The sequence below is a fragment of the Meriones unguiculatus genome, chromosome 14 (genome assembly GCF_030254825.1).
Source record: "Meriones unguiculatus strain TT.TT164.6M chromosome 14, Bangor_MerUng_6.1, whole genome shotgun sequence".
Classification (NCBI taxonomy): domain Eukaryota; kingdom Metazoa; phylum Chordata; class Mammalia; order Rodentia; family Muridae; genus Meriones; species Meriones unguiculatus.
In genome coordinates this window covers 69478625-69502609 of record NC_083361.1, presented here as the reverse complement: position 1 = coordinate 69502609, position 23985 = coordinate 69478625, and the positions used below count along the sequence as shown (strand labels likewise).

The window sequence follows — 23985 nt, the reverse complement described above, 5'->3', positions numbered from 1 at the left end:
GGCTCCAGTTGAGGGCCTGAACCTCTGCCTCAGCACAAGGTGTTACAGAAAGAGCTGAGGGGAGAGTGTACTTCACAAGCTTTTGTAGCTGCTGCTGTATGTCTGCTTACGCATGAGACCAGAAGTCAGTTCTGAGTTGTTTTTCAGGAGCAGTGAACCTTGGGAGGAGTACTGGTGATCCTGTGTTTGTCTTTCCTGAGTAGACTGTGTCTCGGTTTCTGTTGTTCTTCCCCATCTGTGCAGCTGGATTGGTTAACACCTTCCGTGTTTTTGGCTCTCTGAGTGTGGAGTGGCCTGGTAAGGATGGCAAGCACCCCCGGTGTCCTCCCAAAGGTAATATGCCTAAAGGTAATAAAGACATGGTAGGAATTTTTTTCCCTCCCTTACATGTTCTGCACCACGTGGTGCTGGGCTGTCACAGACGCATGCTGATCATGTAGGCACTCCAGGGTAAAGTCAGCATGCCCTCTTCTATTTCGCACACTTCTTTGTCCATCTGTCCAAACTTCAGTGCTGTGTGGATTTCCTATCAGACCCCTGCCTGAGCACCTCCCTTCAAACCTAAACCCCATCAGTGCCTTCCCTCTTGAATAAGGTGTTCACTTCAAGAGTGTTCCTTTGCCTGCCTTTGCTGCCTCAGAGGTTGTTGTCTGTCCCAGTTCTGAGATTCCCTATGGAGTTGGCAGGAATGAGGACTGAGTATCTGATGCCTCACTGGTCTAAAATGAGATCCTGTTGTGGAGAAAGGAGCAGGTGCTATTTTCACTCAGCTCCATCTTCATTGAACTTTAACCAATGGTTTAATGAGGCTTTTAAAGCAAACCTGCATCCCCTGGCAAAGTGACCACACCTGCTATTCTTGCTGGCTCTGCTGACCTGAGCATGCTCTGTGTTTGGGGGTAGAAAGCTATGTGGTAGGGGTTGGGGTCTTCTGTCCCAGCCTGATAGTTCCTTCTTTTAGTGAAATATGATGCACATCAATCTCCCCTAGCATGGCATAAGGCATTGTAAGTGATCTGACAAACCTTTTCAGGAGTAGATGTACTTTGGGGTAAGGGAGTCAGTTCAATGATGGAGTTCTTGCCTAGCATGCACAAGCATACAGGTTCAGCCCAGCGCCTACCCTGCAAAAAATGTCTTGAGGCTTTCTCCCTTAGAAGAAACCCCCCGCTCAAAGCCACCCCAGCTAAGAGATAATTAAGGCACCCTTTTCTTTCGTTGAGTGTAGGGTATGTGTATTTGGTGTTTGAACTAGAGAAGTCTGTGCGGGCCTTGCTTCAGGCTTGTTCTCATGATCCATTGAGCCCAGATGGCCTGAGTGAATATTATTTCAAGATGTCCAGCCGAAGGATGCGCTGCAAAGAGGTGAGTTAGCGTGGTGTCCTATATTAGTTACTTTCTGTTGCTCTTTTAATCAGTCTCCTCAAATTGGTGCTGCTGGATAGAGTTTTGCCAACCACTTGTTGTAGAGTTCAGGAATCAGTTTAGGGTGTTTCTATTAGACTGATTCCAAAGAACATTACTTTTGTGACATAAAACTATTGTAAATTTTTATTGCTCATCTGTAAGACAGGAAGCTAAAAATACCTCTAATTAAAAAGATCAGTGCTTTCCAGGGGAGGGAGACATGACTAGGCAAAGCAAAAGGGATTTGGGGGCGGGGAGTGCTCTGAGATGACACTCAGCTACTATTGCAGTGTCATAAAAGTCAGCACACATTTCCTCCAGCAGTAATGTACAGCAAACATGAAGAAAATCTAGTATAAACTGTGGTCTTGAGGTGAAGATAATTGTCGGTGTGGGGTTGTTGGCTGAACAAATGGTATTTCTGAGGACACACGTGTGTGTCACAGGGAGTATGTAGGAAATGTCTGATCTTCTGGGTAGTTTACTGTGAACTTAAATCAACTGTTAAAGTCTTTTTTTTTTTTTAATCTATATCTTAAAGGGGGAAATGCGGATTAGGATGCTCACATCACTTTAAAATAATCCATTTAACTAATCTGGTTCTTTGCTTTGTAGAAGTTCCTCTGTACAGTCTCTGGCTACCACAGTGACCCAGGTTCCCTTGCCTTCTCCTCACTTGTCTGGCACTCAGACAGCAGCAGGAGCTCATTGTATCTTAGATTAAGTCATGTACTCTTCCCTTCTTTGTCCCCTGCTTTCACTCATGAGAATGGCATTGCTGTAGGACAGCTGGTCTGCCTCATGCGGCTGATAACTGCCATCTCCCACCCCCTCCTTATCACCGAGCAGAGGTTGAGTCTCTGATGCCCAGCTGCAGGTTGACCCAGTTCTCTCACTTCTGTGACTGTTTCTTTGCGTGTCTCAGCTGTTGTCCAACAGCAATATAATATCGAACTCCCTTCTGGCATCTTTTTATCTCAGATAATTTATTCATTTTATGAGTATTATTTTTAAACCCAGATTTGCTTGGGTCTAACCTCCTGTCCTATCTAGACTCTATATTTATTGATAAATCCTGTAGCTGTAGATTGTCCCATGTGCAAAGTAGTCTTTTTTGTTTACTTTTTTTACTTTTTATTTTTTTTACAAATTTGTATGGCTGTTAGCTTCCCCTTCTGCCAGGCTCTCCAGCCCTCAGGCCCTTGAAAGTCGAGGTCCTGCCTGGTTCTTCCGTGCTTGACCACTTAAGAAGTCTGACCTCTGTAACTTCCCTTGAAGAACATTTTTACTTGTGACCCATGACCATTGCCACCAGCCTTGTTCAGGTCTTTTTTTGAATTGTTTTTACCTCTTGCTGTTTGCCTCAGTTCTCTTCCTACTTAAAAACATTTAAAGAAGATCTTCACAGACTGATTTTCCAAAAATATTTCCTGGCATCTGTAATCCTACTTCATTGTAAATCACTCTGCCTGCTATACTAGGCTTGATTCTGGGGTCAGAGAACCACAGGACAGAGGATGTCAACACTTGTCTCAGTGTTACTGAGGTTTTTGTTTTGTTTTGTTTTGTTTTAACACCTCAGATCTTTGTGTATGGCCTTGCAAACACACATATGCCACACAGAAAGACACATACTCACATACACACACAGATAGACACACACACATACACAAGGAAAGACAGACACACAAAGACACAGAAAAAAAGAGAGGAAGAAAAAAATGTTCTCACTGTTGTTGGCACAAGACCTTCTACCAGTTTAGACCAATAACCGTCTCACTTACATCAGAACCGTTTCCATCCTTCTCTCTCATGCTTCTAGCTTTCATGTTCTGAGTTCTCCTGTCACAAGGACCCCTGTTTTCTTTCTTGAGAATTTATGCTCTGTTAGTTCCTGTGGCCCTTAGTTGGAGTTATAAGATCCTGGGCCTGTCAGTTTGTTACTTCTTGCTTACTCTGCAGAATAGGCAAATTCTGTTGTATTTGCTTTTCCCCATTATGAGCAAAGGAAATGCAACTTTAGTTGTGTTGTGTAACAGCTCTGTGCCTCAGATGGGCAATAGTGTCCTTTCACCCCTGCATGGCCTCAGCAGCTGCAGCTGTAGTATCCAGCTGTATGTGCCCTACCATATAGGAAGCTCAATCTCTGAAGCTGCCAGCTGATAAACCTTGCGGGGGGTTTTCAGGTCCAGGTAATCCCTTGGGTCTTGGCTGACAGCAACTTTGTCTGGAGCCCATCTCAGAGGCTGGATCCCAGCAGGACGGTGTTTGTTGGTGCCTTGCACGGGATGCTCAATGCTGAGGCTCTGGCTGCCATCTTGAATGACCTATTTGGTGGAGTGGTGTATGCTGGGATTGACACCGATAAGCACAAGTACCCCATTGGTGAGTGTCCTACTTCTGTGTGGGAAGGCTTGGTGCCCCTGGGAGTAGATTAAGATTGTAATACTTCTCCCTTGGGAGTGGAGAGAGACCTGACCCAGGTTTGCAGATCATCTTTTCCTCCAGAAGTTACCAATACTGGCCCATCTGCATCCTGCTTCTGCTCCTATTTCCCACACTGGGGAAAAGGGTGATTGTAGGATCTATGACACTATTGGTGAAAATGAGAAGTTTGCTAGAAATTCAAAGAAAACACAGCCAAACTAGTTTGGAACAAACTGTAGGGAGCTGAGAACTTGCACAATTTTCTTCATTAAAAGTTCTTGCCAGGCATTGTGGCACATGCCTGTAGTGCCAGCACTTGGGAAGCAGAGGCAGGCGAATCTCTTGAGTTCGAAGCTAGCCTGGTCTACATAGCAAGTCCCAGGCTAGTCCAGACTACATTTGAGACCTTCTCAGGAATGAAGGGAAGTGGGAAGAAGGGGAAGGAAAGAAAATTTGTTTGGTTTTACATCTTTGATGCTGTTTAGAGTCGGAGACAAGGTCAGGACAAAGGTGCTTTCTGGCTAACTCAAAAAATGGTACCTATCTGAAGGTCTATGCCCTGACCACTGAGTTTGATAAGCCTTTCTGAGAAAGATTAGTTCCAGACATGGTACAGTGACCCCAGTGATTAGGTTTGGAAGTGGAACAGACCTGAACACTCTGATCAAGGCATGTATACTTAATCCACCTTCCCAGATGCCTGATCTACCCACCCACACTGAATCTGGTCAGGGAGGAGCTCTGTGTACTTGTCAGTGCTGTGCTGCAGATGGAGAACTAGGACTTGAGAGGCTGTAGGGCGGGGGCAGCACTTGGCAGGACAGGGGATTCTTCTGGTTCTCCTGCTAGTTCGTAGCTCTTTAAGGTACTTTTGGGCCAGGCAAGGTTTGATTGCTACTTTTGCCCATTAGAATACAGTTTATTCTGCAGCTTGGTTTCCACCTGAACCCTTTTCTCTTCTCTGTGCATCCACCTGCACTATAGGAAACCCCTACCTTTCCCTCTTTACTGAACGGTTTATACCAACATGTTGTAGGACCATACTGTCCAATGTAATAGCCACCAACAAAAGGTGGCTATTGAGTATTTGAAAATGCAGCTTTCCTGTGTGTTAAAATAATTTGAACACATAGGTAAAATATATTATTAAAATTACACTGTTTTCAATTTTGCTGTGACAGCCACTAAATTAGATGGCACTTGTGTAGAAACAAGGTTTCTTTGGTATTGAAGAGAATTTGAACAGAAGGTATAAGCTTGTACCCGGTTTTCCTAGGGTCTGGTCGTGTGACTTTCAATAACCAACGTAGTTACCTGAAAGCAGTCAGTGCTGCTTTTGTGGAGATCAAAACCACCAAGTTTACCAAGAAGGTAAGTGTCTGGTTTGTGTCCTTACTTTGAGAGAGACTTGGATCAGTTACAAAACAGCATAGTTCCAAGATAGGGGCAGTGAGCCCAACTGCAGAATTAACATAATTGAGGAATTGAGGTTGGGTTTCGTCTTTGGGGACTTAGAAGGAAGGGATTCAGACTGTTAGCAGCCCGAGTGTGGGCGGGCAGGTGGGTGGGGAGAAGTGCCCTCATTTGGTATTTGTCTGAAAATGCTAAGTGGCTTGACTTTCTTTATCAATTCTCTTACCTGAGTCCACTGAATACTTACCTGCTACTGATTGATAGATGGCCAGGGCTCATTTTTCTTAGAAGAGCAGCATGCAGTAAGGTCTGTGGTTGTCCAAATTCTAGAAGCAACCAGCTCTGTCTGTACAATATGAGCCCATAATCTAGGATCTGTGTTAGGCCCTGGCCTAAAATTCTGTCTAGCCTCCTTTATAACAGACATGCTACATTCTGGGTGCTCAGTAGTACACTCCTACAGTTCATCTGACCCTCAAGAGTCATTTTACCTTCCTCTTTTTCTGTTCCTCAGGTTCAGATTGACCCCTATCTAGAAGATTCTCTGTGTCTTATCTGCAGTTCACAGCCTGGTCCTTTCTTCTGCCGAGATCAGGTGAGTCCCCTTGGCACTATGAGGTCCCTACCACAACTTAAAAATGTGTTAAAGGCATATTTATGATATTGAGAATTAATTAGTTCTGAGTTATCTTGTGATGTCTGAGAGCATAGAGACAGTAGTCAAGAGGGTGCCTTGTAGATAGATTGATATACACCTCTAGGTGTGTAGGGAGTGCTTGTTGGATTTTTGGCGTTTCCCTTCCTGGGCTGCTGCTGTATAATATGGCATTGGTGATAGTAAGTGCTGTTTGTTTCATTTTGTTTTGGAAATGGTCTTACTGTTTATTCGTGGCTGGCCTAGGACTCATGTAACCAAGTTGACCTTGAACTTGCAGCACACCTCTTAGCCCGCTGCTCCTCCCAAAACAACTGCTATTGCTGGCGTGTATTACCATACCAGATAGTGGGTGGTATTGTAGACATTGGGTAGTGGGGTACCTACTACTGAGCTGTTTTCTAAGTTCAACAAGCATGTCCAGCTTGTTAGCCCCAGGATTGCTGTGAATGCTGCCCAACCCAAAAATGTAAGCTTAATTAAAACTGGGATTTTTGGAGGTGTCTCTCCCCCCAACCTTGTGGCATGTTGGTTGATTTTGTTCTGGATTACATTGTTCTCCAATGTGAACCATATGGATGGTAGCATTGTGCTGCCGTGCCAGAAGGTTAGACACACCTTACCGGGATTGACTCTTTCCTACTTTATTGCTGAACTTCTAGACTATTTTGATATTTATTTCATTTGGTTTGGTTTGCTTGGTTGTTTTGGGGGTTTTGGAGACAAGGTTTGCTGTGTAGCCTTGGCTCTACTGGAACTTGCTTTGTAGACCAGGCTGGCCTCAAACTGAGCTTGCCTCTGCTTCCCAAGTGCCTGGGATTAAAGGCAAGCCACCACCACCTAGCAACCACCTTGAACACACACATACATTACACTAAAAATTTGTATTTGTATTCTTTTAGAACTTCATATATGCACACAATATATATTGATCATATTCAACCCTATTTCTAACTCCTTTCCATTCCCTGACTCCCTCCCAACTTCATCTTTTTGTTTTATTTTATTGCTGTTATTGTTGGTTTAATTTTTTGAGACAGAATTTCACTTTGTCGATCTGGTTGTTCACTGGGTTGATCTTGTGTAGACACAGTCACTGAAATACATTTTCAACTTTCTGTGAGAGGTTTCGGAACATTCCAGGCTCGAGCAATCCGTCCATGCTTAGACTTAATGTGATGTTTATTTGCATGGAGGTTGTTGGTAGACAGTTAGACAGAGGTTCCCAAGTAAGCTCACAGCTAAGTTTGGTTAGTAAGGTAAAGCCCGAAAACAGTCTTTCTAAATCAGCTTTTATAGATTGGTGTCTTTCACAGTGACTCTTCAACCTCACAATCTTTTTTGTTTTTTTATTGTTTTTCAAGACAGTTTCTTTGTATAACAGCGCTGGCTGTACTTGGCTTGCTTTGTAGACCAGGCTGGTCTCAGACTCGGAGATCCACCTGCCCCTGCCTCCCTGAGTGCTGGGATTAAAGGCATGCACCACCATGTCTGGCTTCAACTTCACATTCTTGCTCGGAGGTTAAGACTTGCTTGGGGTTACCCAGGTAGCAAATTCAGTTACTTCTCACTGAGGGACAAAGGCGTGTCTCCCAGTACTTGAATCTGTAGCCAGCTCTTCAAACATGCTCTCATGTTGGCAGCCATGAGATTCAGCTGCTCTGCAGATGAGGAGGATGGGAAATCATGGAGTCTACCGTGTTTGCCTAAGGAACCTGTAAAAACAGGGCTGCATTTATTTGCTTTGGTCAGTCAAAGCTCTGTTGGGGTGAGCAGGCTAACAGGAAGCATCTCTTTTAGCTCCACGGAAACCAAAGGGGCTTTCATTTCCTCTTAAAATGGAACCTTTACACCTGTTGCTAACACATTGTTCTCTTTTTGTTCCCCTAACCTAGGTCTGCTTCAAGTACTTTTGCCGAAGCTGCTGGCACTGGCGACACAGCATGGAAGGCCTGCGCCACCACAGCCCCCTAATGAGGAACCAGAAGAACTGAGATTCCAGCTAGAGAAGCTGGCCTTGCCCAGTGGTCTATGGCGCCCAAGGCTGGCAAGTCAGGTAGCAGCCTGTACCCTGCACTGGCGCCAAAGGAGCTAGCTTTCTGCAGACAAGGGAAAATTTTAGTCACCTTTGTACTTGCTAAATATGTCTTTGTTTCTGCACTAATTAATGCACAATGAGTTTTGTCAGGTTTTGTTTTCAGGGGGGGTGTGCCAGAGCAAGGACCCTCAGGCTCACCCTCAAGCAACTGTAGTTTTCCCAGATTCTAATTCCTGATTTTGCAAACGAAAAGAAAACAACAACAACAAACTATGTGTCCAGAAGGTATTGGCACAGATGTGTACCTTTAGGTTTATTTATTAAAATGCTTTTTACATTCCTTGCAATACTGACGGTGGTGATGCGCAGGACTCATTGGTTCATTCTTGCAGTTGCCATACAGTGCCTTTCCATTTATTTAATCCCCACCTGAACGGCATAAACTGAGTGTTCAGCTGGTGTTTTTTACTGTAAACAAACAAGGAGACTTTGCTCTTCATTTAAACCAAATCATATTTCATAGTTTACGCTCGAGGGTTTTTACTGGTTCCTTTTTACACTCCTTAAAACAGTTTTTAAGTCGTTTGGAACAATAGATTTTTTTTTTCCTGGCAGCTTTTAACATTATAGCAAATTTGTGTCTGGGGGACTGCTGGTCACAGTTGCAAATCAAAGCATTTGTAACCAAGAGAAAAATTATTTTATTTAAAACTGGACCGGAGGAAAAAAATTACGTCTGAGCAGCTGCTGTATATAGTTTAAAATGGTTTGTCGCGCCTTCTTACGTTGCACTTACGTGGGGGGAGGGTTGATAGGAGTTTTTAATCACAGTCACAGGACTTTTTCTTTTGTAACTGAGCTTAAAAATTATAAAAAAAAAAAGGGCTGCTTTTTGGTGGGGGCAGGTGAAGGCTCACAGGAGCCCTTTCTCTTAGAGGGGCAAGTACCCTTCTTACGTCTTTTATTTGAAGAGTGTACGAATCAACAGTTACAGTTGACAAGAATGCTACTGGAATTTGAAAACTTGACTCTTCTTTTTCTTTTTAATTTAATTACTACTTGCCCCTCTTAGGGAAGCTGTGTGCCAAAGAACCAGTGTCATAACCCCCTCCTCCCTCCTGCTGAGCTGATGTTGCATTGTTGCATATCCCAGCTACTCTGTGGGTTTTGTGAAGCTGTGTGTGAAGTCTCTACCTCATTGTTGTATATGCAGGCAAGACTGCACTCTCCTACAGGTGTGTGGAGTAAGCTGTGGTGTACTTTTTTTGGCACATAATAAACACGTTGCAGCAAAGTTACGGTTTTGTCTTTGTGTCCCGGGTTTGTGGTAGCAAGCAGGTAAGAAGATTCCAGAAACAAGCCCTCTGTGCTTGGATTCTCTGTAATGGGATTTCAGCCCAAAGGGTTGGTGTGTGCATGTGGAGACCTGCTCCTACGCAGGACTTGTTATATTCTGGTCAGCCATTCTGGAGATATCTCTCCAGTGGCTGGGTGGTTAAAATCAAAATAAGAAACCTATACATTTCATTTGCTTGGCTCTTCAAAGCCTCCAGATGCAGCCCCTAGAATGCCAGAGGCATAACTGCCAAGGTGTCAGGACCCACCTGCTTCCCTGTGAGCCCTGGCATCTTGGACTCACTTGAACTGACATAATTTCTTTCTGAGTGGGTGCTACTTGGCTTTTTCTGATTCAGGTTTGTCCCTTGTGCCCCTGTTCTGGAACTCCGTATATAAACCAGCCTGGTCTCAAACTCAGAAAATCTGCCTGTGAGACAGGCATCCCAAGTGCTAGTATTTTTGATTTCTCTCTTTCTCTCCCTTCCTTCCTTCCTTCCTTCCTTCCTTCCTTCCTTCCTTCCTTCCTTCCTTCCTTCCTTCCTCTTTCCTTCCTTTCTTTTCTTTTCTTTCTTTCTCTTGTTAGCCTATTATCATTTTTAATTATTATTTTTAATTGAAGGTCCCTTACTGCTCCTGCTTCCACAAGTGGACAAGATCAAAGGAAAGGGGAAACAACCAGTTGGTGCAGGGAAGGTCATTTCCACATTTCATTTACACATAGAACTAAACAGACAAGTACAGAGTCACTAATTGTGGTTAGAAGTTGGCAGCATGGGATGGGGAGGGATGTTGTCATTAAAAAAAATACAGGCTCCTCCCAAATTGGGTGCCTGGGATGGGATTGATTTACTTCAACCCAAGAGGAATCAGATCAAAGCAGTTTGGGAAGGCCAGAACCGTCAGGGATGGAGAGGACAGGTCAGGGAGTGGGAGGGACATTTGGCAACTGGGGTAAAGGGATTGCCCTTCCCCTGCTAGGATCCTCCAGCTCCTCAGGTCTGGCAGGAAAGGGGCAGCCTGCAACATCCAAGAGCAGGTCTGGGGCTGCCAAATGGTCCAGGCAGGGGCCTGGAGGCAGCTCACAGAGGCTTGCTTTCCAGGGAGATGACTGTGCTGCCACCTAGCTTTTCTGCCAGGGTGCAGTGGTCCTTGACTTCCTTGTAGCAGTTGGATTGTAATTCATGCTTGGTTCCTGTCACCTTCTTCTTGATGGCATCCTTGGAGCTGGCATAGATCATTTTGTTCTTAAGGGGTACACTCTCTGGGGCTCAGAAGATGAACACCAGGTCCTCCTTGCTCCTCCTTGGTTTCTTGCATCATAGAGAGCATAGTTGCGTCCTTGTTAGTAGCATCTTGACCAAAGTGGTGTAGGGGTTGTCTGCAGTAGGCCCCACATCTACTATGATCTACTTGCCCTTCTCCAGGATGTTGAAGAGAGCACTGCCTTCTTGCATTGCCAGCATTGAGGACTTGCAAACTTTCATGACAGCATCAGAGATGGCCACACCAGAAGCCATGTTTCTGGAGGTAAAAGAACTACAGAAGAACTGAGCCCTGCAGCAGCTGCTGGGATCTGATTCACTTGGTTTTCTTGACCACCCTTTTACACTAGAGTTTTTGTCACAGGCTCCAAGGCTTTATGACAGATCTGATGTTTTTCAGAGAAGTTTTGAGCTAGGCTGCTGAACTGATTCTTTGGGAAACTCTGGTCTGAGGTGGAGGGACTCCTAGGTGCTAAAGTGTCCCTCCTGTAAGTTGTAAAAACTCACTACTAGTCGGGATCAAGAGTTTCCTTCCGGCAGGCCTGGAAGGCCGAATCTGGAGCCTGTAGCCACTTCATTGGAGATTCTCTGGTAAAAGTCAGCTTTTGTAACCCCCAGGGCATACTTGAAGGTCTGATCTCTTCAGTAGTCTTCCTCTTCCATAGTTAATGACTTCTCTTCCTCCCTCCATTGAGCTACTTGCAGAGTAAGGGCTTTCAGTTCAAAGTCTGAGCAGAGTGACGTAGATGAGTTAAAAGGTGAGGAACAGCCTCGGCCCCTTGATACATCCACTGTTGCTGGCACAATCTCCTTAATTTAGGCTTGATCCCAGAACCCCATGCCCGGGAACAGCCTTTCCTAGGCTGATGAGCGTACTGGCCTGTGGCCTAAGCCTGCTTTGGACCTGGGTATGGCAGACATCTGCAAGAAGCTGAAGGTTGGAGGTAGTGTCTTCACTGGTTGGGAGAGAGCAGTGGTAGCAACCAGAGATCTTAATTTATATGTTTGAGAGCTTTCCATGAGCCAGCCGCTGTGTTGAGCACTGAAGGTTAGCTCTCCCTGTTTAGCTCATCCCTGGTTGAGAAGATAGAAAGGTCACATGACGTTAGAGAACGCTGTACTGGAAGGTGAAGAAAAGCCCCAATGGTTAGGTGATGTTTGCCTCAACACCGGGAACTGAGGAGTCTCTCCAATTACGCCAGCCCCTACAAAGCTCTGACCTGAGCCACGAGTGGGGTGGAGGTCGGGGAATGACTCCCTCTACTACTACATCTTCCATAGCGCGGGCTTCCCGTTTGCCCTATCTGAAGGCCTCAAAGCCCCTCCTAGGTGAAATCGCCTTGAATGTGCTGAGAAGCCTACCAAGCAGAAGTGTTTGGCGAGGGAAGCTAGACGGCGCACGCGCAGGCCTTTGCCCCGCCCCAGCGCCAGACACTGCTCCTCCAGGCCGCCAGGGGCCGCTGGGGTGCTCTGGCTTGCTGCGCGCAGTCCCAGCCGGGAGGAAGCGGCTCTCTGGCCTGCGCTTTATAGGCCTCTCTTGTGCTTCCTGTTTCCTCTTTTGCCGAGACCCGCCAACATGGTAGGTGTTTGGCTCCGAAGCCTCTGTCCTTTTCAATCCGTGCCCATCCTTCGCTTGTCGCCGCCCGCAGCTTGCAGCGGGCGGCTGTCGGCCGGGCCGGCGCCGCATCGGTCGGCCTGGCGTGCGTCCGCCGGAGGTTCTGCGCGCTCCGGCCCTTCCTCGAGCCCCGCGCTCGCCGGGGCGGACGGCGCCTGCTTCCGCCGCAGGAGGCACGAGCTCGCTGGTGACTTTGCCCTCTCCACCTTCAGGGCCGCGTTCGCACCAAGACTGTGAAGAAGGCGGCCCGGGTCATCATCGAGAAGTACTACACGCGCCTGGGTAATGACTTCCACACCAACAAGCGCGTGTGCGAGGAGATCGCCATTATCCCCAGCAAGAAACTCCGCAACAAGATAGCCGGGTGAGTGAGTGCAGGCCTCGCAGGCTGCCTGGGGCAGCGGTCCCGGTCGGAGGAGCCTGCCTTGGCCGCTTCCTTGGCTCGATGTTTCCAAAGTGCACCGGAGAAGAGCTGGGGGGGGGGGGGGGTGTTTTCATAGTAGTTTTTGCCGAGATGACCCTAGTTCATAGGATGGGTTATTAACGGTAGTTGAAGGCAGAGTTCCTGCCTCAAAACCCGAGTGCTCCGTATCTGCGTTTAATCTTTATCACTGTGGCCGTGTTGCAGTAAAAATAGACGGTATTGAGCCCAGTCAAGGTACAAGTGCTAAAGGGTGATGCTTGGAAGAGGGTTGATAGTCTGTAAGTAGTGTTAGGGATGATGTAGGGAGTAGATGTGTGTGTGGTGTGTGTGTGTGTAAGTAAGTAAGTGTGTAAGAGACTCCGATGGGGAATTCGACCTTAACGTACTGAGGTAGTTTTATGTCTACATGTTCTGGGTACCAGCGGGAAGGGGTCACTGGTCTTCCTGGCTTGTGTGCTTGTAGCTATGTCACGCATCTGATGAAGCGGATTCAGAGAGGTCCTGTGAGAGGTATCTCTATCAAGTTGCAGGAAGAAGAGAGAGAGAGAAGAGATAACTATGTTCCCGAGGTAAACTTTGTGGGGCGTTGGACCTCTTAACTCCTGCTCAGGTAGTAAGGTGGGGCTCATTTGCTGTGGGAGCTTAGCTCAAGTCTTGGCTGATTACTTACAGCCTCTTCAGTGCTGGGATTAAAGGCAAGGGCCAACGAACCCAGCTGGATTTAACGAGCTGCAGGTGCCTGTAGTTTGCCTACCTGTTTGTTAGCTTTTCTGCCTCATCGACGTCAGTTTGCCTTTTTCCACATGGGAGCCTAGTGAGAGTGGCTCTGTTAACTGGATTGCTTGGACATAAAAGTGTGACCCCCTCCTCCACCTTAGGGCTATCTGGTTACCCACTAGATGATTCTGGCATAAGAATAAAGTAGTAGCACTGGAGTGGGGCCAGGGCTACAAAATAAAAAAATAAAACCTGTCCTGAAACAGCAAAAGTAAATGACTAGGTAAAGCGTCCTGGGTGCAATGGTGCACTTAATCTCAGTACATGGAAGGCAGAGGCATATGGCTCTCTTGCGATTGAGGCCAGCCTGACTTATGTAGAGAAACCCTGTCACTAATGAAATAAAACAGGTCTTAGGTCCTGTATTGCAGACTTTGCTTATTTCGTGGCATCATAACATAGATTTAAAAGTTTGGTAGTACGTATCTTTAATCCCAGCACACTGTGGGGGAGGGTTGCCGGGCAGATCTCTGAGGTCAGCTAGTGAGGCCTGATCTTGAATGGGAACAGAGGTGGAAGATGGCTCGTCATAATTGGGGACTTGATACTTTCCTTTCTAGGTCTCAGCTCTAGATCAGGAGATTATTGAGGTAGATCCTGACACCAAGGAAATGCTGAAGCTTCTGGTGAGTGCTGGCTGACCTCCCAGAGGAAAGCTGGTTTTAAAATGTCTGTGACTGCTTGTTCTGTGGGTGTTGAAATGGCTCTCCCAAGATTCTCGGTATTCTGGGGCTGGCTCCTAAGTTGTGGTTCCCCTCCTTCAGTTCTGGCTCTAGTAGCTGCTTTCCATGGAGACCATTGTGAATTCTAACTTCAGAAATGCTCTGTTGTGTCATTTCTAGAAGAGTCAAGGGCTCTTAATACAGTTCATAAGTATGTGAAGGCAACGTGGGCTTCAGAGCCCAGCGTGCTGTCAGTATTTTTGAGCTGTTTGAGGTATTAAAGAGCACTTTCCCTACTCTTCCCCGTACCCACATCTGGCTTTGGTGAAACCAGCAGCTCAGGAACAACTGCTGGTCTTAGCACAGCCTTGCTTTCTCCTGAAACCAGTTGGCCTGGGGCATAGTAGGCCCTTGGGTGTGCTTGGGGCAGGCCTGGTCAGAACTTCCTCCACTCCTTGGTGCGCTGGACATCTGGTTCCCTCTGGGGGGTTGTTTAGGGTCTCCGCCTCTAAGGCCTTCTGACCATGTGTGGCGTAACCGGTAGTGCATCTGCAACTATGCCTACGTAAGAACACGCTCACAGACTCTTGGGCTTTAGTTAGGAAGTAGTGCCAAGAGAGTGTTGGATCGGTGGGTTTGGAGGGCAGCTGTGGATTGTGTTATGTCTGGCGGTGTACAGACCAGATCGGGGCTGGGGAGTGCCTGCTGCAGAAGCCTGGCAGGTTGGCTTAGGGTCTGGATAGTCGCTTTAACAGGGCTGTTTCTTTCAAGTCCACTCTGTTGAGCAGCTCCTTGGTAGACTTGGTCCAGAGCCCAGCCGGGGACAGGAAGGTGCTTTTTCTGCCCCAGACCCCACACTGGCGGGGGCTGACTACAGATTGCACTTGTACCGCTCACTGCAGTCTGTTTCTTGCAGGACTTTGGCAGTCTCTCCAACCTGCAAGTCACTCAGCCTACAGTTGGGATGAATTTCAAAACACCACGTGGAGCCGTTTAAGTCTGTTCTGTCTATTTTCAATAAACCTGAAAACAAGCCTGACTGTGTTGTTGTTGCTGTTGGGGTGGGGCCTGAAGTAGGTCTCAGGACTGGCTGTCCTGACCATTGCCTAGAGCAGCAGGTGCTAAACACCCACAGCCTACTCGTGTGTGGTACAGATCTAGTCCGGGAAATCCAGGAAGTTCCTAGTGTGCTCTCAGGACATGGTGGAAAGCTGCTTCGCTGTCAGCTGCTTTCAGTCTCGGATATGCAAAGTTGGGGTAAGTGCCTATTTTTTTGTGGGGTGTTCTTTGGTAGGGACTTTGACATGATGGCGCTATTTGACACAATTTCAGTGTGTTAGGTTTTTAATGTTTACATTGAGGCCTAGAATAATTGAGGTGAATCTCTTCCCCTTTGTAATAAGTGTGTTGTATTTGAGGCTAGCCTGTACCTCATTAACATTGTGCCCATCCCATTGGGCATCTGTTGCAAAGAGGGCTTTTGCCCTCAAATTACTTGCTGTTAGCAAGACCCAGCAAGGGTTGGGGGAGGGTGTTTTGCTCTTATTGGATCTACTGCAGGTGTCCAGCAGATGGCTGCTGCATTGAACTCAAGGTGGGTGCTCCTGGTTGCTTTGCAAGGATAACACTTATAACATGAAATGGACTGCAGCTGAAGGCTCTAGAGTGCACGGAAACTCGGGATGATCCTCCTTGGCAATGCTGGGGTGAGCATATATAGCATATCTAACAGCGATTGTAGAATCTGAATCAACTCATTCTGTGTTTCCAGCATTGGCTTTGTTACTAAAAAATTATAAGTAACTCTTGTCAAGAAAACCCCGTCTTCAATTGTTAACATTTTTATGTTTAAAAAATCACTCGCAATGGCGAACTATGGTGAGCTGGTTGTGTGTAAGCAAAGGATGGCTTTTGGTGGGTATGTCTTAAACTTAGCACTAGGGGGAAGCAGAGACTGTTGGAACTGAGTTCAAGGCCACCATCTGCCCACACTACCCAGCTTGATGGGCAGTATACTTGCCATTCAAGCCTAAAGACTGAGCTGGGGCTACTGGGTCACACATGAAACCCAGGCTTGCCTGTGGACACTTGTAATCCAAGACTAAAGAGACAGAGTTGGGGAGCCGTGGGGGTTTTTGGTTTGACACCCAGTCTCAAGCTAGAGAGTAATAGAACCAGACTAGAAAACAGTAGTTGGGATGAGCATGTCTGCCTGAAGTTAATTCTTTCTGGTTTTTGAGGCAGGGTTTCTCTAGCCTGGCCGACCTGGACTCTGATCCCCCTGCCTCTGCCTGAGTGCCTGCCCAGCACACAACCATCTAGCTCCAAGTTAGGGCATCTGGGACCCTTGTAAATGGCTTCTGCAGGCCACAAACAAGGTGCACAGACAGACAAAACAACCATATATTAATCTTTAAAAAAAAGACAACTCGATTTTTAACAAGAAATGTCACTGTCATTCAAGTAGCTTCATGTGGTAAACTGCTGATTCAGCTCCTTATGTATGCTGTTATGCTTATTTCTGGGACAGGTGGTGGCTCACCGCCTGTCTCTGCCTCCCAACTGCTGAGGTTAAAGGTGTATATATGCCACCACACCTGGCTGGTTTCTGTATTATGTGTGTGTGGTCTCAGGCATTAAAGATCTAATGGATCGTGCATGCTCGTCAACACGACAGACTAGAGCAGTGGTTTCTCAACTTTCCTAATGCTGCAACCTTTTAGTTCCTCATGGTTGGTGACCCCCAACCACAAATTGTTTTCTTTGCTGCTGTTGTGCATCATAATGAAGATAACTGATAGGCAACACCTGTGAAAAGGTGGTTTGATCACCAAGGCGGGTTAGAACCTGATCGAGAGTGATCAGTGAGAAGGAAGCCTCAATTGAGAAAATGTCTTCTTCATAAGATCTAGCTGTAGGTAACCCTGTAGCCTATTTTCTAAATTAGTGATTGATGTGGGGGGCCCAGCTCTTTGTGGGTGGTGCCAGCCCCTAAGCTGGAGGTCCTGGGTTCTCTATTCCAACACATGCTGCCTTGGCTGGTGATATTTGCATGACTGCCTGCATAAGCACCATGTCTGTGCTTGGGAATTGAACTGGGATCCTCTGCAAGAACAGCCGGTGCCCTTAATCACTGAGCCATCTCCAGCTCCTAAATGATGGACTCTGCATGTATATAAACTAAGGTGCCTTGAGGTGTTGCTTTGAAAAAAATTGTTAAAACATTGCTGCCTTGGGACTGTCAGGAAGCCTGGTAATCATAGCTTTTCAGTAAAGCAGGGTCATGGGCTAATTTTGCTCCTGAGCAACCCATGGCCGTGGGGTAGCGCGAGATTTTTTGCCTGGCTCCTCCGTGTGCTCCATGTTCTAGCCTTGCTTATCTGCCTGGGAAGAGAGACCACTTGGTTGGAACCTTGGTCCTGCTAAGACCAAGACAGTTGCTCTGGCTGAGCGCTGGTGACCCTTTGGAGGGTTGTGCCTGAGGCAGCTTGCTCCACACTGCTCCTCTATGATGGGTAGGCACACATCATGGCCATCACATGTGCATTTTAGACCCTGCTGTGTCTTACGATCTTGCTCCTGTTTCTTAAGGCTAACTTCATGTGTGACTTTTTACTATTCTGCATAAAATGTTACCAGTGAATAGAGACATTTTGTGTGATGTTTTCCTTGCTTGTCTTTACCTGCTGGCCTTGGTGAATAACTCAGATCTCTCTTGAGTACCTCTCCGAGCTTAGAAGTGGTTAGAGTGGGCGCTCGTGCCTTGGTCCCGACTTAAGGGGACGATTCCACTTGTTTTTGAGATAGGGCTTCTGGTAGGTAACCCACTCTATATCCAAGGATGGCCTAGAATTCCTGGTCCTCCCAAGTGCTAGGGTCACAGGCGTGTGCCGCTACACCTGGCTTTTCATTATCAAGTGTGTTAGCTGTGGGTTCTTCGAGAGCACGGTGTTTCGTGGCTGGCTGTGAGCTCTTGAAGACTCCGTGTGGAATAGAGGGCATCCACCTCTGTTGTAGTTTTTACTGCGTCATGAATGTTTCTTGGCCTTGGTGTTCTGCCTTTTTATTTTTTTTAATGTTTTTTTCCAAATCTGTTCTATATTGGGGGGGGGGTGTCTCATTCTACAATATGGTTCTTAGCTTGCTGCATTGGCGACAGTAGCCTGAGAGAATTGCATCTCAGCTGAAATCTTGGAGGTTCTCAGTTCAGATGGTCCAGGCACTTCATGCTGCAGCTTCTGCTGTTGTGTCAAAACAGGTAATGTGTGGGACAGAATTGCCCTCCTTATGGGAAGGAGAGGGGGTAAGCAGTCTCCACCCACAATATCCGCCCCCCACCCCCATTCCTACTTGGGAACCAAACCCTCAACACATGAACTTCAGGGGCATCGACTAGGCCTGGGAATGTAGCCCAGTGCTGGAGTACTGCCCTGACACGCATGAGGCCCTGTTTCCCTCTAGCACTTCATACGCCAGGCCTGGTGTCACCTGCCTGCAATCCCAGCACTCTGGAAGTAGAGGCAGGAGGATCAGAAGTTCAAGGTCAGCCTGAGATCATAGACCCTGACTCAAAATGAATAAGGTCTAAACTAAAACAGTGACATACTGACCATCGAGATGGATAGAACCACCTTCTGTTGCTGAAGACTGCAGCTTACCTGTGTAGTCAATACATGTTTCTGTGCTGGGTTCTTGAATGTCCTTATTCATAAGACTTTGATCTGTGGTTTTCTCTGAGTGTGCATGTATACGTTGGCAGACAATGCACGTAGAGCTCAGAGGACAGCTTGTTGAGAGTCAATTCCCTTCCTCTGGTAGGTCCCGGGCATCCAGATCAGGTGACCAGGCTGGCAACAAGCATGTTTACCTACCTACTGAGCCATCCTACCCACCCTTCTATAGTACTTCTCTCTGTACTTGGTATAAGGGTAATGTGGACCTCATAAGATGGAGTGAGAGATGTTCTGTTCTAGAAAGAGTTTTGCATTTCTTGCTCAGTTTTACTCATTTCCATCTTTGTAGGACTTTCTGCATTCACGCGGCGCACAGCTGTTCACCGCACTGCCTGAGCCCTTGGCATGCCTGGAAGACTAGTGATGGTTTCCTGTCTCACGGCAGTTTAGCTCAGTGTTTGCTAACTTGGCCCACTCTTTTGTTTGTTTTTGTTTTTTGAGACAGAATTTCTCTGTGTAGCTTTGGCTGTCCTGGCCTTGTAGACCAGGCTGGCCTCAAACTCAAAGTGATCTGCCTGCCTCTGCCTCCCTGAGTGCTGGGATTAAAGGCGTGTGACACCATGACCGCCTATTCATTTTTTTTTAATTAAATGTTTATTTTTTATTCATCTTCTGGTTTTATCTGGTTTTAATCTTTATTTCTGCTGTAGTTTTTTTTTTTTCTAGTGCTGGGGACCGAGCTCAGGCCCTTATGTTTAGTAGGTGAAGAGCCCCTAAGTCACAGCGCAGTCTGGAGCCTTTGCATTTCACTGGCTGTGGGCTTCGCTTACTCCAGGGGAGCTTGACTTAGTGATCTGAGAGTTTTCTTTTTCAGTGTGTAATCCCCAGCAGCTCTTCCCTAAGCAAGGTTTCCACTGTCCTGCACTCTTAAGTCTGTTTTGGTTTTAGTATTGTCATGCGTTCCTTTACTTTATTCTTGAAGCTACTATTTCAAATCGTGATTTAAGTTCTATGTTTGTGTATGTCCAGATTTTTCTCTTGATTTCTAATTTTCCCATTTGGTCAAGAGAACAGACTGTATGAATTAGTTCACTTCCTGGATTGGTTCAATTCCTGAATTGAGAGCATGTCTTGGAGCGTGGCCGAAGCACACCAGAGAATTGTTTACTCTATTTAGAGTTTGACAGGTCTCCTTCGTGTGTTGTTGGCTTAAGTAGTTGAGTTTGTCAGCTTCTTTACAGGCTTGTGTAGCCGCACTGGATCCAGCTGTGGAGAACTGGGAACTCCTGATCCCCCTGCCTCCACCTCCTGAGTGCTTTGATTGCTGGCATTTACCACCCAGCTATCGATTTTTATTTAAGATGGTTTTATTTGGTTCATGCACTCATCTGCTCCCTGTCGCTGTCTAAATTTTTTCCAATCCTTTTAGTTTCAATTTTTGTGTATGTGAAAAAAAAAACTATCCTGTAGAAAGCATTGCTTCAAGCTGTTTAAGTGCGTTCTGATAATCTCTACCTGCAACTGTATGCTTATCCAGTTCCACACCGTCTGTGCTTAAACTGCAATTTCTGACAGTGACGCTGTTATTTTGTAGCTCAGGCTGTCCTCACTTGACAAGCAGTTGTCTGTTTACTGCTGTTCGTGTTAGTACGCCAGCTAGTGTGTAGCATCCCTGAGCATTTGCCGCCTCTCCGTTGTCATCTGCCTGCTGGGCTTTCTTTCAAATAAATGAATGAATAAATGAATGGTGTTTTAATGTGCAGCCGAGTTCTGGCAACGTGAGTGTAGGTGCAATGCCTGCAGAAGCCAGAAGAGGGCACCAGGTCCTCTGGAATGGAATTACAGTAGTTTTAAGCTGCCAAGTGGATTAGGGACCCTGACCCCAGGTCTTGAGCAAGAGCAGCCAGTGCTAACTGCTGAGCTGTCTCGCCCCTGAGTTATTTTCCTAATGATTCTTCTGGATATTTTAATTGCTGTCCTGTGACAAGTCATATTAATGCAAGTGTTTTTTGTTGTTGAGTCTCACTTTATAGCCCTGGCTGTCCTGGAACTCACTGTAGACCAGGCTGGCCTTGAAATCACAGAGCTCTGTCTCCCAAGTGCTGTGATTAAAAGCATGTACCACTACACCCAGCTCACAAGCCTCTTCAATAGGAGGTAAAACGGCTCCTATGTACATTTATTTCTCTTTTGTATTATCACGCATGGCTTAGGTGCCATTTTCTTCAGCTGTTCTGTGGGACCTGATGTCTCTGGACATACAGAGCTTGGTTGTGTCTCAGGGCCACCTGAGTGTTAGGAGTTTCCACCTGACAGTCTGTGACAGCTGGACCAGCTTGTTTCCCCTCGGGTGGGTCTTTCACATAGAAGCAACAGCAAGCATCGGTAGATACAGCATTCAATCAGGTGCCTCCCTCATCCAGCAGCCATGGCTGGGGAATCCCTGCCCGCTCGGGGGAGCTGGATGCCCTGTGTGGGGGAGCTGCTGGCTGCTGTTCCACAGTGCCTCCATTCCCTGGGATGAGCTAGAGTGGCTCCTGTTGGAAACGGTTTACTTTCTAGGTTCTCCAGGGGTCAGTGTTCTCAACACCCTTAGCTGTTCTCCTCCCTGTCACAGGGCCGGGGGCCAGCCTGCCCTGGACAGGTCTTGGAGGGGACACTTGGATTAAACATACTTGAGTCTGAGGCATGGCGCCCATCTTGTTCTCAACAAGCCCAAAGGCACTTGACAGTGAACAGTATACTTTATGTTGCAGTTTCCCGTAGGAGAAATTTTCCCAAATCTCCACCAAGATCAAAGTAGGGGACAGCTGGCCTATATTGTCACTCCAGAAGTGATGCAGCCTTGTTTTTACTAGGCAGCTAGGAAGACCCACACTTTGCTGTGTGTGGTTTGTGTATGTTCCTGTAATTTGTGGTTCATTGTAGCAAGGTTTATCCTTGCGTAATCTTTTGCTCTAATTTTGGGTATGATCCTGTGAACTATGTTATTAGGGGAAATGTATTAAAAGCAAAGTTTTCAACGTTACTATTCTTTAAGGACTATCTAACCCTGCACTCAAAACCACTGGGAAGGAACACTTGCTCTGTTCTGAAGTCTCTTCCTGTTGAAGGTCCCATTCCACCTCCGAGCAGTGACCTTAAACCAGGTTCAAAGCCGGGTGTGAGGGCATAGGCCTCAGAGCGCGCAGCACTTGTGAGGTGAACTCGGGTGTTCGGGGCAGCCTCAGCCATAGTGGGCTCTTTAAAACAAACAAAAACCAAACCAAAAGGTCCTGGGGCTTTTCATCGGGTGCTTGCCTAGCTTTTGCATTAGTGGAAGCTAGTGGTCTGCTAAGTCAGTGGATCCTAGAAGGTTTCTCTCTCTAAGTCACAGGCTGTTAGTCCCGATGAAGGTGGGCAAGGAGTGGCTGGCTGTTCCGAGGCTAGAAGGAACCTGAGATAAGGCAGTTAGCCTCTGGACCTGCAACGTTCCAGTCCCACAGGACTGCAGTTCTTCAGACACAGCTTCTTTTCAGTTTTGGCTGACAAGAAGCATAGCCCTACTCCCCCCCCCTCCCCCAGGATTATTCTGTCTCCCCATCTTCTGGTACGTTAAACAGTCACCCCTTTTTTCCCTTGCCTGTGCATGTGGGACGGTATGTACACATGTGTGCAAGTGTTCATGGAGACCAGGAGAGGTGTCAGAACCCTGTCGAGCAGTGTGCTCTTGACCACCAAACCACTTTCCGCTCCCTACCCCTATTTTTAGAAAGGCTGTTGAGCCTGCCCTTCATGTGTGTAATTTCCACTCTGTCTCCTGGACAATAGCAGAGCGCCTTGATCTGCCCGGACCCTCCTGCGTTGTTCCACCCACAATGCTGTTCTTGGCCCCTGAGTGAAGAATGCTATTGCTTCCTGGCGGCTGCGCTTACTCCACCGGCCAGGAACCTGGCCTCGCAGGTGGGGTTGGCGGCTGGGGGAAATGGGAAGGGTGGCGCGAGGAAACCGGCAAAGAGGAGCCGAGGCAGGGATGCACCCTCCCTGGGATGCCAAGGTTGCAGGAGCAGACCATTGTGGACAGTGATGGCTCCCTGGAGTATTTCCTTCTAACAGGCCGCACAGCCACCAGCGTGACCAGCGTGACAGTTGTGAGTGGCCTGAGGTTTCCTCTGGGCACAGCAGGACGAGACAATTGATTCAGCTCTTCCTGGCTTGTGAGAGCTGATGGCGCTCCACTCCCGGCCCATTGTTCCTGCTGCCACCAGGGAAAATGCTTCCCTGTGACTCACTCACTGGCAGCTTCTTGCTCCTTTCTCTATTTTTCACCCCCCCCCCCCCCCCCCCCCGCCTTTGCGTGCAGGGCGCTGCGGACCGTGCTCCAGGGGAGCTTGGCGTCACTGGCCTTTCTCCAGTGAAATCCAGGGCTTATCCCACATTTTTTTTTTTATATCTTTTTCACATACAAAGAATTAGCATGTTAAGAATTTATGGGGCAGGAGCGGCCTCAGTATGTGGCAGCATACACCTGGGGACAAAGAGGATCTCTGTAAGTGCAAGGCCAGCCTGGTCTATACAGAAAGATCCCATCTCAAATGACAACCAAATAATGTATTGGTTTGGGGGACTTAGCTCAGTGGTCAAGCCCTTGCCCAGCAAGAATGAGGTTTGGGGACAGATTTCTGCTTGTGCCAGGCACGGGGGCACATTGCACATGCCTGTGGACCGTGGGGGTTGGGAGACGGTGGGAGATTTGTCAGTACTGGGTCAGCCTGGGTTTATGGTGAGAAGAAGACCAGCTGTCCGTGCTGAACTGCTGTTTGGCTTCACTGGGGTTGAACCCAGGGCCTTGCGCATGTTCTCTGCCTCTGAGCTATAGGCCCAGCCCTCTTTTTATCTTGACAGGATCTCGTTAACTTGTCCGGGCTGGCTGCGAACTCTGTAGTCCAGACATGCCTTAAACTGACTTCTTGCCTCGGCCTCCCCAGTAAGAATTCAAGGCCTCTATCACCAGGCCTGACCTGAGCTTTGACATATTGTTTCCAGGGTCTGTTTGGCTCCATTTATTCACCTGAGCAAGGGAAGTGCCTCACTAAAAATCAGGGTGTCTGTTTTCATTATCTTGTGGGCCTAACCCTCATTTTGTTCATTGTCAGAATTCCCTTTCTGAACCGTTTTTGTACTTCCAACAGGTGCCATTTTTCCTCATACTTACCAACTCTGTCTCCAGAGAGCTGTTTAGCTCCATCCTGACACTGCTGGCTTAGCAGCAGGGCTCTAAGCCCTTTTGAAAACTGGGCCCCCATGACCCTGGG

The 23985-nt window shown here is 47.2% G+C and overlaps 2 protein-coding genes across 11 annotated transcripts in view; both read left to right on the top strand.

Moving 5' to 3' along the window:
* Positions 1-9234, top strand: part of Cpeb1 (cytoplasmic polyadenylation element binding protein 1) — an 87915-nt gene extending 78681 nt beyond the window's left edge. For 7 of the 10 annotated variants that reach the window (XM_060367455.1, XM_060367452.1, XM_060367453.1 and 4 more), the window contains 6 exons: positions 244-348; positions 1229-1365; positions 3594-3792; positions 5111-5205; positions 5762-5842; positions 7798-9234. In XM_060367455.1, coding sequence (XP_060223438.1) covers positions 244-348; positions 1229-1365; positions 3594-3792; positions 5111-5205; positions 5762-5842; positions 7798-7896 — 716 coding nt within the window. In that variant the 3' untranslated portion in view covers positions 7897-9234. The remainder of the gene's footprint in view (positions 1-243; positions 349-1228; positions 1366-3593; positions 3793-5110; positions 5206-5761; positions 5843-7797) is intronic. The other 3 variants (XM_060367450.1, XM_060367449.1, XM_060367451.1) reach the window with 2 other exon arrangements.
* A 2741-nt stretch (positions 9235-11975) lies between these two features.
* On the top strand, positions 11976-15051 carry Rps17 (ribosomal protein S17). Its single transcript, XM_021633043.2, has 5 exons — positions 11976-12119; positions 12368-12519; positions 13043-13148; positions 13917-13982; positions 14935-15051. Exons 1-5 carry the CDS (start codon positions 12117-12119, stop codon positions 15013-15015), a joined length of 408 nt encoding a protein of 135 aa, XP_021488718.1. The 5' UTR covers positions 11976-12116; the 3' UTR covers positions 15016-15051.
* The last annotated feature ends 8934 nt before the right edge of the window (positions 15052-23985 follow it).